This window comes from Sphaeramia orbicularis, chromosome 12, assembly GCF_902148855.1.
Source record: "Sphaeramia orbicularis chromosome 12, fSphaOr1.1, whole genome shotgun sequence".
NCBI classification, from domain to species: domain Eukaryota; kingdom Metazoa; phylum Chordata; class Actinopteri; order Kurtiformes; family Apogonidae; genus Sphaeramia; species Sphaeramia orbicularis.
In genome coordinates, this window is record NC_043968.1 from 61895763 (window position 1) to 61910340 (window position 14578).

A 14578-nucleotide genomic window follows, 5' to 3' on the forward strand; every position below is an offset into this window, starting at 1 on the left:
CAGCTTTGGTGTCTGTAACGAATGATCATGCATAGACAGTGAGTAAGGTGAGGCTTGTGGTGTGTGGGGGGAAAGTATAGTAAATTTAGTTGCCAAATGAGAAAATGTTGTCATTACATAAACGTGCAGTTCAAATTGGGCATTATTGTGAAACACATGGCAACATCTTTCATTATGAGAGAAACCATCTGGTCTTTGTTTAACAGTTCTGTCTTCTAACTCTCTTATTCTGGGTTAGGGTTTCAGAACCCAGTTAACTATTGTGTGTGTAGAAGTGTATGCGCTCTTGTTGATGTGTGTTTGTACTACAGAGGGCAGTAAGCGCTTTCAGCTGTGGCCTTAGAGAAAGGATGTATTGTTTGAGGACATTTGAGCATCTGCTTTGTTGCAGATAAGGGGGCTGAAGTTAACAGCCACTGCTGATCAAAGGGCAGAGATATTGTAGATGTGTCAATCTCTGTCTTTCTTTGATCGTTTCTTTTCCTTTTATTTTGTACAGTGTCTGTCCTCTCTTCTACTTCCTGTACATTCCGTTTTCCTCTGTTTCTCTAACAAAGATTATTCTGGCAACATGTTATTCCCCACTGGAGTCACTGTAAGCCTTTGTTGTTTGTATGTCTCGCCTCCTTCTAACCTACTTTCCTTTCTGCATTTATTAACTCTGCTTCTCATCTCAGCATGTTGGTAACAACTGTTTTTGCACAAAAGCACAAGGTTTATGGTGGATGTGGTATCTGTGTTGGAACAGTGGCTGGTTTTGTGTTAAGTAATTCATGCTATAGTCACATACTTGTATAACATCAAAAAAACAGAAACAGATTACTTACCTAGATCTCTTCCTCTGTTTTCCTTCTGATAATCTCACATGACTTTGGTTTCCTGATTGGTTTAATGTCATCAAATGTTTGGTCTGTTGAGTCCAGAGAACAATTTGTCAAATGCTGCTCAGTTATTATAAAAACATTTTTTATACCAGACTATGATTTTTGTACCAGTTTTATTTGCAGCCTGGCAATAAGATTAACCTGTGTTTTATGTCCACTAGGGCTGCAACTAACGACAATTTTAATAATCGATTAATCTGTAGATTAGTTCAATAACTAATTGATTCATCAGATAAACGCAAAAGACTCAATTCTCAAAGATCAGTATGTAATGCAAAGCAATATAGGCAGCAGACAAGTCACTAATGATTAAATCCCCGCAGTGGCTTCGGGTATAGTTAGCGAGCACTAGCCCACTACCTAGACTTATTATGGCTAGAGACTAGCAAGCTATAGTCTTCAACCAGGTCCGGTAGGTAACATTAGTCCGGTGGCCTGATAACTGGAGATGGATTTAAACATTATGATTATGATGACAGTGTCTAACTAGCTAGCAAGACAAACTAATGATGACATGTAGGCTATCTTAAGCTAGGTTTATATTCCCAGTGGAGATGACAGCCCCATTTGCCCGAAACATTGTGTGCCGTGGGGTTTTGGGCATTTTTTTCTCCATGTTCAAGTTTTGTTACATTAACGGCGCAGAAGGTTTGGGCAAATGGGGCTGCTGTGGCCACTGGGAATATAATGTAAAAATCTGGTCCGGCATCCAAAGCCTCAGCCATGCTGCTCTGTGTTTTCCTCTGTTACACTACACAGTGTGTGGGCATGCCTCAGTACTAATGTGCTTAAGACCCAACGACTCGACTGCCGAATTCGCTGCCAACTTTTTTAAGAATCGATCAACTCTTTGTGACTGAACTCTTCAAACATACAAAACATGATGTAGGAATCATAGTTTCCTGTTCTTAGTTTGTTTTTTCGTCAGAGAACTGGGAAAGTGCAGAGAAACACGAAAACGCCTCCGGGTAGCCTTGTTTATACAAAATCCATCAGGTTAGGAATTAATGAGGATCTGTTTCCTTTACAGTTTACTTAAAGACCTACAGTAATGATTGGATGTTTGATTTTGCAATTGTATAGTTTATTTTCAGAACATCAGTGATAGAGAAACTGAGAAACTAACATGAAGAGAGTAGAGAGTATAAATAAGCACTGAAGTGGAGGATTGAGTAAGTTAGAACTATGACTGGTATACTGTAACTTCAAAACTAAGTAAGGAATACAAATGGCTTATGCATGTTTAAAAAGATGTGTTCCTGTCCAAAGTTTTCTGTTTTTCTATTTCACAGCATGTTTCTAGTTCATTCATTCCTGTCTTGCTTCTTCCTTGTCCTTTGCGTCCTGTTCTCTTGTCCTTGTCCTTGTAGCCAGCCTCCCAACCTGGACAAACAGGAAACACTTAGTGTTATCAGTGGACTCTTTGTGGGTCTTAATGAGTGTCAAGCTAAAGACAGAGAGGGAACAAACACTGCTGTCCACACCCTGATCCAACAATAAACACACTTATCACAGCACAAGAAACGGAGAACGAGAGAGCGAAACTAAGAAAGAGTCAGGCGTACAGAGGTGACTGAATAGAAGATGGGAAGTCAGGCCCATTTCACTTCCTGTTAGTGCATGTAGAAGGACAGTGGTCTTTATAATCACAGGATTAGTGACCCATGACTTATTGCTGGTGTAAACCTACTTTGCCCAGTGAGAGCCAATGTAGGCTAAGCCTACAGTGTTTAGTTTAAGCAGATACTGAAAAAGGTCTTACAATTATACATTGTTCACTGGCTTAGAGCTGTCTGAACATTTGCTGTTCATACAGAATTTGACATTCTCTGTGGTTTGTAGTGTCCAGTATACATCTTCAGAAAATTCTTAGCATTAGTTACACGACAGGGGCTAGGTCTTATGTTAGGGTTATAGCATTTATATTATGCAATACAAGTTTGGGAAAATATATTGAGAAACTGCTGTAACAATTCAGTAAATTCCACTGACTGATCTTCCACTATTGATCTGTGGCATTGATTCAAATTATTCTATTTCCACTTTGATTCCAGTGACTGAAAACAAGTACAGATGTTGAAGGAATAAATTGTTCAGTGTGAGTATTATAAGTAATAATTGTAGACAGTTATAGACACATTTTACCACTCATAATACTCCATCACACCATCAAAGTTTAGCTGGTATGATATATCAGTCAATTTCAATCAATCTCAATCAATCAATCAGTCAATCAATAAAATTATTTATATAGTGCCAAATCATAATAAAAGTTATCTTATAACACTTTACATATAGAGCTGGTTTAAACCAGACTCTCAAGCAAATTTACAGAAACCAACAGAATCCTCCAGGAGCAAACACTTGTGACTGGTGACAGTGGTGAGGAAAAACTTCCTTTTAACAGGCAGAAACCCGGAGCAGACCCTGACCCCTGGAAGATGGTTGTCTGCCTTGACCAATTGGGGTTAAAGAGAGAGGGTATAGGAAGAGAAAGAGAGAGAGAGATTAGGGGAGAGGGGCAGAAGGGGGGAAGTAGGGGGAGGCACATGGATGCACAGCAAAGTGCACTTGAACTGTTAAAAAGTAGATCAGCTGGTGTTAGTACAATTATCAATAACTAGAACAAATGTCCATAACTGTTAATACTACTACTACTACAAGTAAAAGTATTAACAGTGGATGTACTACTACTGTAACTGTTAGTACAAATACTAGAAACCACTACCATCTTTGTAACTATATAATAAACACAATTACAACAATATGGATAAGTGAGTGATGACAATGAAGGCAGGAGAGAAGGTGGACTACAGCAGCAGGTCCAGAGATGATCCAGGGAAAACCTGTGAGGTGATAAAGCACAGACTCCGGAGAAGAAGTCAAGTCAGTCACATGTATTTGCTGGGGTGTAAGTAGAAGAGAAGATTAGGAGAGAGAATGTCAGAGAAGAGGAGGAGTAATATACAAATTTATTTATGTAATTATAAAGAAATTGTTCTTTTCTCTGTTTTCTGTTCAGTTTATTAGGATCTGATCTGAATATGATACCTTTTTCCAAAATTTTGGGGGTTTAGATTGAGGGGCTTGAAAGGTTTTACGCATTTGACATATTTTTATGTTTTTTATATAATTTGAAATTGTTTTGCATTTTAATATATTTCTCCAGAATGAATCCATCTTTGGCTGTCAGTACTTGTATGTAGAGAACTTTTCTTTAATGACAGATGATTATCTTCTTAGTACTTCACTGTATGACACTGCCCTGCTTAGTGTCAATATTTAGCTTGGAGAAAACTGTAAAATATACTTTGTTTAGTCAGTTTTTATTGAAGCTGCGGCTTGTGCTGATTTTGCATTATCTCTGCCAGCACATGATTATTTCATTGGACTCTCTGCGATGACACTGGTTGTGTATGCGGACAAAACTGGAGCAGCGCATTCCGCTCCACTTAAACCTGTCCATTACAATGTAGTCTAATGCTATCGGTGTCATGCTGCACCACAGTTACGTCCCTTTCTTTTTATTGTCCAGTCCATTATAATGACCCAGACCATTAGGCAGGATCATGCTTTACAGTACATCAGCATTTGCACTGTAATTTTTTTTATTACTGCTGGTAGGAGGTATTTGTGTCAGTACCCTAAGTGGTCAAAGTCCATTCAGGCTTTTCTCTCACATGCAGTTCTTGTTATCAAGACCATGATGAGAGTTTCACGACTAATATTCACAGAATAGTTGTGCATTTCAGTGTCTTTGAGTGTCTTGAGCAGCACTCTATTTTGTTGTTATTATTATCATTATCATTATTATTATTAGCTGTAGGATAGTGATTTTTACCCTGCAGCATTATAAGTGTACAAGATTGAAAAAATAGTGACAATCTGTCGGTATCTGTACACTATACTGTTTCCACTTTCAAGTACTGTTTTGCTACATGGATTTATGTTGCTGAAGAATGTAAAGCATCAGTGTCCAGTGTAAGAGGAAGTCCTCAGTATTGGTGAAATGAATCATGAACACTGGAGAAAATGATGCACAAAGTTGTACAGATGTTTTTTACTACATGGTCATGCATGCTGTGTAGTGTAGAAATGTTGGAGGTTCATATGAGGTCAAAGCTTTCAGGACGTGTGTACTTTTAGAGTCAACAAAACAGTAAGATGTAGAGTACAGAAACTTTCTTATTTTGTCTTTGCCCTAAAGGTTTTTGTTCCTTGGTAGAGAGAACTGACAACCAGCTACAGCATGAGCAAATCTACTGAGTCAGTGGTTCTGCCTTGACGACAATGCAAGCCTCTGAACCAAGAAAATATACCTAGACTCCAGGACACTGGTTGTAAAATTCTACCATAGCTGGTCCATACCATGTTTCTGGTTTTCCCAGTGTGTAAAACCACACTCTTAACATTATTATTGCCAGGTTTCTCCTCTTACTAACCTCGGAGGTCTGACAGGGTTGTGTGGTTGACCATCTTTCTCAGCAGTCTGATGGTGGGTTTTTCTGTAAATCCTACTTGAATACACTTTAAAAATAAGAAAAAAAAACCCAACAACTATCATATCATTATGTCCCAAGTTTAATTCTGGACCTGAAGTGGATATATTTTCACTAAGGCTGTTTTTCTTTCTTTTTTTTTTCTTTTTCTTTTTTAGTGTCAGTCGCAAGCCATTTAGTTTGTATTTAGAGTTTAGAAATATAATGAAACAGCACAAAACATGCAGCCAGTGTGATACAAATAATCAGATAAATCAATAAAATATTTTCACTGTGGAATAGCCAATAATTTAGGATGAAGCAGCTAATGTTGCACCTGGTTTCACTCTGGTTTTTTGACTGTGGGACACAGTGAAGCTGGAGCCAATTCTAGCATGTACTTGGCACAAAACACTTTGACAAGTGGCCAGTAGACCTTTGTGAGGCTATGTGCAGTTTTCCATTCAAGGTTGCAATATTTTAAATGAGAATAGGCAGGCTGTTATTGACATTTTCTTACCTTAAATGGCAAAATATCTCCACACAAACAACAAGCTGCTTCAGTAAATGGCAGGTTATTAATTTGTTTTCAAAGAGATCTCATTTGTTGCACTGTATGATTTTAGCAGTAGTAATCTTACTGATCTATCATATGTGATTCTGCCTATTACTCAGTATCTGTTGTTTTAATCTGGCTTGGTTTCCTACTGTTTTTGGATCACAGTGGTACTTAATTACAGTAGTAGGTTCCCACCCTTCCTGTGGTTAAATCGAGTACAAGGCAACATTATTTGTGTTATCTTACCTCTTTCTGTCCATGTCTTTCTTTTCCTTCATTAGATGTACTTATTTTTAGTATTGGATTCCCTTAATCCTCTGTGCAGTCATTGAACAACACATGACTCTCTGTATGAAAATCATGAGACTTAAAACAAATCCAGCTGTCTTCAGTGAAAACAAGTTATCCAAAGTATACCACTAGAGAAGTCTGACTTTATTTTTGAAAAACAGAAAAATAGAAAATCAAGATTACTCCACTTTTAATACCAGGGGAAAGACTTGGTCAAGCTGCCTCTCTACCTGCGATTGACATTGTGACATTTTCACTTCTTCCATTTTGTGGTGCTTTGATTCATTGTGTATTTTGCTCACCATTGTAGTCTTTGCAGTTTGGTAGGTTAAGGCTCTTACACTTTTATACTCCAGACCAAATTGGTTAGAAACTATCAAATCAAAGAAATAGTGTGTCAGTGTTAGTACCATTACTCAACTTTTTTTTTTTTTTTTTTTTTTTTAGCATTAATTAGCCTTAGGTGGTTTGGACATTACCGGCCATCTATAGACAGCTTGTCCAGCAGTAGTAGTACAACAGCACTACTACACTACTAGTTTTTGACACAGCTAAAAAAAAAAAAATCAGTCTAAATTTAGACTTGGATTCAAAGACATTACAAAAAATGTGGTGATAGAGATTGTTTTATTTCAGAGGCCATGGTGTTTAAATAGCTATTTTTCTGTTGTAGTTTGTACAGTATGTTTATATTGTGTTTTAGGATGTTGTGAGGTTGTAGCCTACAGCTCTTACCCTGGCCAGGTCTTCTTTACAAAACAGAATCCATAAAGCTAAAATAAAATAGTAGATGAAAGACCTAACAACTACACTAATTAAATATCCTGAATGGTGATGTTTATTATCAACACATGAGTCTAAATATGATTTGCGAGATGTTTGTAAATTTGTTGTACAAAAAGTTAAAAAAGAGACAAAAAGATGTACATCTGTTGTTGGAGTTAAACTATGGAATGAGGCCAGCATGGATTTAAGAATGTGTAGCCCATTTTTGATATTTAAAAAAATGGTACGTAGGGCAATTTTTGAAGGATACAATTGTTAAGCTCTAACAAGTAATAGATAAATTATTTATTTTTGAGTGTACATCAAATTACCATTAATTTGGTGGTTAAGTTTTCTGTTTCTCTGGTTTATTTTCACCTTTTTACGTTTCGCTTGTTTGTTTGCTTGGATACATTGTTTTTTTGTTTTTAGTTTTTTTCTTTTTCCTATATTGGATGCTGGGTAACTGAATTTGTTATGTAGGACAGGCATTAATATAAGCATTTTGCTTCTGCCTGTGCTTTTTCAGTCATTAACCTGTTGGAAATGTTTGTAATGTTTGAAGTGCTGTTGTTGACACTGGTTACTATGTGATGACTGAATAAAGAATTTCATCATCATCATCATCATCATCATCATCATCATCATCAAAATAAATCCATATATAGTCTACATATGTGTTTTGATAGAGGCTTCCCACCTCTATCATCAAATGTAAACCTCTACCCTCTGACCCATTAAAATGGACATAAAAAGGCTCATGTAGGCATGTAAAATAATTGAGTGCAAAAACTGAGGTTGTAAGTTTTTAAGTAAAAGTACAGTTGCTCAGATGTTTAATGCAACAAAAACAAATAATGTATTTGACAAAATCCATGGAAACATTCATCCTGACTTACTTGTTTTTGGGGAAATGTCACATATAAAACACAAGTAGAACATGGACTGGGTTGGTAACTTTAATATGATATTTTGTGATGCACTGACTGAACACTACAAAGCATAAACTCCAATAAGCACATGCTATTAAATCATTTTCAGAAAGTGATGGGATGTTTCCTTTGCCAAGTTGTGTTAGCAGTTGTATCTTCCATAAGATACCTAAAACTCTTATTGCTCTCCAAGTATTCAGTGAGTGAGGGATGATTTTCTACACTGAGCTTCTCATGGATATTTTTGGATATACTTGATGATGTTTGCACACCACTTACCATTATGGACCTGATAGAACACCTGGCAGTCTCATGTCTCTGTCAATGCTCAGCTGAGCATCTTTGTACCCAGTCTGTCAGGGAACTTTCTCATCTTACACCGCCTCTAAATAGTATTTCACCTCTACTGCTTTGAAGCCAAGATCACAAGGACTCATGTATATTGAGGGTGAGAGCTTTACTTTACAACTGGATAAGAATCAACTTTCTCGTGCCCTGTGCAGAGAAAGGAACAATGTGTACCATGTCATCAGAATAAAAAACCCTCATTTAATCACCTGGGGAAGGTTGGTTTAAACTTTTGATAATCTGTTCAATAGTGGCTACTAATCCACGTACTAATCTGTCATTCTGGTTGGAAAAAACATGCTCTTTCTGTGCATGTCTGTCGTACGTTGGGGTCCATTAGGTGTGACTTTTCTGTAGGGACCAAAATGTGGTAGTAGCAAAACAGAACTTGTCTGCAGCTGCCATAAGTTTTTTGTTTACTTTTTTTTACCCAAAAAATCTTAAAGGATTTAAGGTTTGTTGAACACCTCACTGGTTGAAAGGCTGGAAGAAGTGTTTTAAAGATGACTTAGGCCGGAATCCACTGAAAACAGAGAAAAAAAATCAGAGATGCCAGAGGGAAAGTGTTCCTGGCAGATTAAATGCATTTGGAACCACTTTGCTCATGTCAAAAAAGTGATATCTTCATTAAATGCTCTAGAGCATTTTAACTTTTTTTTGTTTTTTTTATTTTTTTTTTTAGCATCAATGTAAAACAGTTTACTTTAAATATCTAATGAGAATGATGTTGTAAATATTGTCCACCTAACCTCAGCTATAGGTCCAAGGGTAAAAGATCCAGAACAAAGTATTTTTCACTTCCTCACTGATCCGTGTTTATGAATCTGTGGCTCAGGCTGCAGACTCTCGTGGACATCCAAGCTGTTTGAAAGACAGACGTTATTTTTATAGCTCTGCATTTTTCCACCAGCTGTGCAAAATGTATTGCAGCGATTGCATTTGAGTGTGAGCCACAGAGGCTATTTACACCCTGTATTGCTAGGTTGGCTTAATGCTCTCCTGGAATAGGGTACAGTATGCCACCACAACTATTTATGGAGTCACTGAGTGCACCCCTTCTCACGTGTAGGTCAGTAGGCTATCAGGTCAAATTTAATACTGTACTGAGTCCTAATATGCACAGGTGGCCCAAGAGGGAGTTTGATCGAGCTGAGTAAAGAACTTCAGCTGCCAATGTAGTTGGGCTGCATGAATTCACATCTCCCCTTTACTCTGCTTTCAAGTTAAGAAAAGTATGACTTTATGACCTGTTTAACAAGCAGCCATTTTTAAACACATTTCAGTTCAGAGAAAAAGAAATATGATTCACAATGCCAGGTTTTTCCCTATATGTTTGTGGAGGGTTTATGTAGGTGACTCAAACCTATGGATTTGTTCATTTACATTCCTGCTAAGATGACCTTTTCTTTCCAGTGTTATACTTTTTCTTCAGCCTAGGTGCTGTGTAAAAACGATAATGTACTGCAAATTTTGTAATCGAAGGGAAACACATATAACCGTAGATTACTACTTGACAATGACAGTTGGAGGTAAATTACTCCAGTAAATTGACTGTATGTCACTTAATTTGACCTTCAGGCTTCACTGCCAATAATGGAGGATTAGAGGACGAGGTTTCCCACCTGGTTTTGGACATTTATTGCTATTAAAATTACAGAACTGAACAATGTAGTGTGAGTGCAGCCTGAATGCTTGTGGTGTTGTGTTTTATACCATCTCACTGCAGTGTATCAAGATTGTCTCTGTATGAGATCATGGTAGGAGCTTTCCAATAGCTGACTTGTCTTTATCTGAGCAGCCTGTCAGCAATACAAATGTGGGGCCATTTGGTTTGTGTGTGTGTGTCTTACATATGGGAAAATAAATGTTTTGTGTGGGCCAAAGCAACGCTCTCTCCCACAGAGACACATTACTCACATTTAGGGCATCTGAGCCATTTTGGCTGCAGAAAAGCTTTTACTAATGGGTCTGCAAATGTCTGACAGCAGCACCTCATTTCTGAGAATGAATAAATTATAATTAATTTAGCATGCAGTTTGCCAGAATGTGAATGATAAAATGAGCATCTTGCAGTCTGAAAAACTTTAATGTAACTTTTAAAACATGTAAATTTGTTGTCATCATTGCATTGTTGTTTAAGTTACACATACAAACAACACAATGATCACATCAAATAGTGTTAACCTTTCACTTTTTTCTGATTATCTCTTGTAGACAAATGAGTGGAACAAAAACGATGAGCGTCTTCTTGCTGCGGTGGAGCATGGTGAGGTGGAGAAGGTGGCATCACTTCTGGCCAAGAAAGGCACCAGTGCTGTGAAGCTGGACAGTGAAGGCAAATCAGCGTGAGTCTTCCACACATCTGTAGAGGAACAACGAAAATGTCCTCTTAAAGACTGTGCAATCAAATATTTTTATTTATTTTGTTTTTTACCACACTGTACACTTCATTAAAGGGATACTTCCACAAAGAATCTCTGCCAGGTTGTGGCAAAAGAAACTGTATGTCCTTGTGGTGAGCATCTAACTACATGATAAATAATTATGGGAAGTGAAGTCTCAAGGATTTTGGATTCAGGTCCTTTACTTGTGAGTTTTCCCATGACAAGAACATGCTTTCTGCCAAAAATTATTTCTGCACAGTGGGAAAACAATTCTGTGTGTAATCTTTACTGGTTTCTGGAGGTGAAGTTGGATATTGCTTTGAACTGAATACCCCCTTCAGCCTTACCTAGAGTGGCCACAAAAAAGGCTCTCATTAGACTGGATTAGATTAGGCTTTTTTGTTAGAGGATATTAACTCTGGTCCACACCCAAACATAGCAGGCAATATATAGTAATGGACCCTAACATTGGATACCACTTACCATAAAAGTTCATTCTGAACTATTGTAGAAACATGGCAGTACAACATGGATGCAATCTACTCCCTTTGTAAGCAGCACATTGTTAACAAAACCTTACATATTCTTACTTTTATTTTTGAAAACCACAGTTTTATATCATTTTTGCAGTTCGATTCTTCTAAATCTTACACACTAAACCTTTAATGGTAAGACTTTCCTGTGCAGTGCTTTCAAAAGTCTTATTATGAAATGAGAAATTCTTCTCAAGGATTGAGAATACAGTAATATTTTAACACTATTGTCAGTTTTCACATTGAACTTGAGGGATATAAATAATAAGAACTCGTAAATAAATGAATGTTTTTTGTAAATTCAGTGTTGAAAGGCTGTTAGTTGTGATGTGTAGTCTATTTGTTGTGAGCGGGACATTGCTCAAAATCAGAGTGCTGACTTCAGACAGAATTGGCTGCATCAGCACCAGTTGCACCTTTTTAAATTACTATATTTTATTTTGATAAAAAAAAAAAAAAAAAAACAGTGTACATAATAAAAATGTAAAAGTGCTGGATGTTGGAATCCTAGTTCACATATAGTGAAAGAATGATTTCTACAGTGACAAGCATAACAAATTTAAGTATGTTGTTTGCAACTCCGTCTTTCTGCATGGTGTATTTATATTTGATAAGTAAATACAACATCTGCTGCTGAAATATTCTGGAGGTAGAGGAAAAAAAGTGAGAAGAACAAAAGCCTGATCAGAAATGGATTTATTGTGGTTTTCAAAAGTGACTGATTTCATAGATAAAAAATATCCAGTTATTTTGTGTTTTTCTTTCAACTGAGGGCCCACAAGGCTCGCATGGGTTTATGAAACACATGCTCGCTCCACCGCATTTTGTTTAAAAATGTATGGTCATTCTAAAAATATAATTTCGTTGAGTTCCTGAAAGGCTGACATTCTGAAACCTTAAACAACCTATCTGAGAAACTGCTTTTCTCAGCATCAGGTCTTGTCTGCAGTGGCATTGGAGCTCGTTGCCTCACTGGTGTAGATTGTTGATAACACAGTGGCTCAGTGTTAATATTTGACCTCCTTCTTTTTCTGAAACACAACACCCACTGACCTAAATGTGTTCAGCAGCTCCCACTGAGCCAGAAACTGCAAAACACAGAGACAAATGTGGGGAGAAACAAATCTGCAGATTCTCGCATGCTGAAACACACAGGCTTTTTATTCCACCCGTTCTTCACATCCTTGACCTTTACTTGGTGTGTGATGAGGACGCAGAAACCGACACTCACTCAGATGTATAAAGCCTTGCAGCTTTTGTAAATCATGATGAATGTGGTGGTTTGGGATCTCAATGCTCAGATCTTTTCAGGACACACAAAGAGGAGTCTACAGTATCTCTATGGTGATAAAACCTGATTGAAAGGCATGTGGGTGTAGTTGCATGAATGTGTAAGTGAGTGTTTGTGTGTACTCACACACCAAAGGGAGGCTGGGCATTTTTTTCAGTCTGCTCACTGAGCTGGAAAGGGTTGTATTGATTGCCTACTGCATACATACGCACAAACAGACACGCACAAATGACACAATGGGCAGTTTTTGCATACAGGGTGATATCGACTTATGACATTCCTGCACACAAAGCAGTACTTTACAACAGTACAACACTGTAAGTTCTGATAACTGTTGGCTGTCTAAAAATAGATTGTTGATTGAAATTGACTGATTAAAAAGTGATTTCCTTTTACAGGGGTTTTCTTAGTTTAAAATAAAATGGAGGTGGTATCATCATGATCATCATGATGGTATCATCATCACTTTCTTCTGACTCAGACTATTTACAAGCAGCCTATAGATACAAACGAGTGCAGTACTTGTTAGAAAACTGTGTTTATCATGAAGACCTGTCAGTTTTGTCAAGAGTTGGAGATGGCACAAAAATCTCCATGAAACTGAAAACCTGCTTTCCTAATTGGATTTATTAATTGATTAATGATGTATAGATTATATCAGAAAATATATATAAAAAAGAAATACGTGGTCATAATTCTCTTCTGATCAAGTTAAGGAATTATAAATCACTTTTTTTTTTTAACAACTGACCAAAATGATAAATTAATCAATGTGGTTTTTGAGTAACCCCTAGTATAAACCAAATCTTGGGGTGGTTGCATTTGACAGGACACAAAGGTTGTTGTATACAGGGTTTGTACGGGTGCTTGAAATCCCGGAAAAAAGCTTGGATTTAAATGTTGTGTTTTCAAGGTCTGTAAAGTGCTTAAATTTTAGTTTAAGTGCTTGCAGTTAGGCTATAACTCTGTGATGCAATTTATTTATTTTTGATATTAACACTGCCAGGTTACATGGCAAGCCAAAGCTACTTACAAAGAGGTGATACATTTTGAAAAATAATACTTAATGTCAAAAAAGAAAATTAGTGGGTGCTCTCAGGTAGATTCCAGGTACATTTTTATCTTAATTTTTGCTCAGTGTGACTGTGTCTGAAGAATGCCAAGTGGCTTCCCCTTTTTTGGATAAAACTTTGTGTTAGCCTTTAATTTCTACACTTTTTGCTATTATGAAACATAATTTTAGATATTTATAGCATAATACAATGTACATCATCATGATAAAAAGTGAAAACAGTAAAAATGAGTAGATGTATTCCTGTAGATATGTATTTTAAGCCAGCGATAAGGTACTGTGCTGGAAAAATTTGGAAATGACCCTTAAAAGTGCTTGAAAAGTATTTGAATTTGACCATGAAAAATGAATCCTGTATATAAATTATTGATGATTTTATTAGTTCTCCTTTGAAAGCTGCAGATGACCTGTGCTTTTGTGCTTTTGTGATTGTGTGGTTATTGTCAGTTCCTCTGTTTCTAATGACTTCTCTTTTTATTATTTTTTGTTTTTTTTTCTAGTCTTCATGTAGCAGCTGCGCGTGGTCAGACAGATTGCATGTCTGTCATCGTCTCCCACGGAGCCGACCTGTCAATCACTGATGCTGCAGGTATTTACTGTGGCCGCTAATTAGTGCAGTGGAGGTGGGATGTCTGTGGGTGTTCCGCATTTAAGCATTAATATGATCATTTTCCTCAGTAAATAAATACAAAACATGGATGTTTTTTCTTTAAATTACTTTAATTGGTTGATGAAGCTGATATTTTAAGTAACACATAAAATTCAGAATTCACAAGCAACTTACAGGTTGCCTGCTTTCTTCCTTTTAAGATCTGTCACTAAAATATTTGTCTTGATAAAGATTGAACTGAAAGTCATCTTGATTTATGTTCAGGTTTGAATCCTTTACACCTGGCTGCCAGAAATAATCATGTAGAGTGCTGCAAAAAACTCATTCAGGTAAGGTACATTTTATCAAAACGCCTTTGCTTTTTTACTGCTGTAATAGACATAGCACCTTAAAAGCAGTGTGTTCAGTGTTTGGGTACAAAGACACTAAAC

At 36.9% G+C, this 14578-nt stretch overlaps 1 protein-coding gene across 2 annotated transcripts in view; it reads left to right on the top strand.

The window, feature by feature from the left end:
- Positions 1-14578, top strand: part of rai14 (retinoic acid induced 14) — a 51581-nt gene that overhangs the window by 14655 nt on the left and 22348 nt on the right. For both annotated transcript variants that reach the window (XM_030149874.1, XM_030149875.1), the window contains exons 3-5: positions 10472-10602; positions 14038-14126; positions 14412-14476. In XM_030149874.1, the coding sequence (XP_030005734.1) occupies positions 10472-10602; positions 14038-14126; positions 14412-14476 (285 nt within the window). The remainder of the gene's footprint in view (positions 1-10471; positions 10603-14037; positions 14127-14411; positions 14477-14578) is intronic.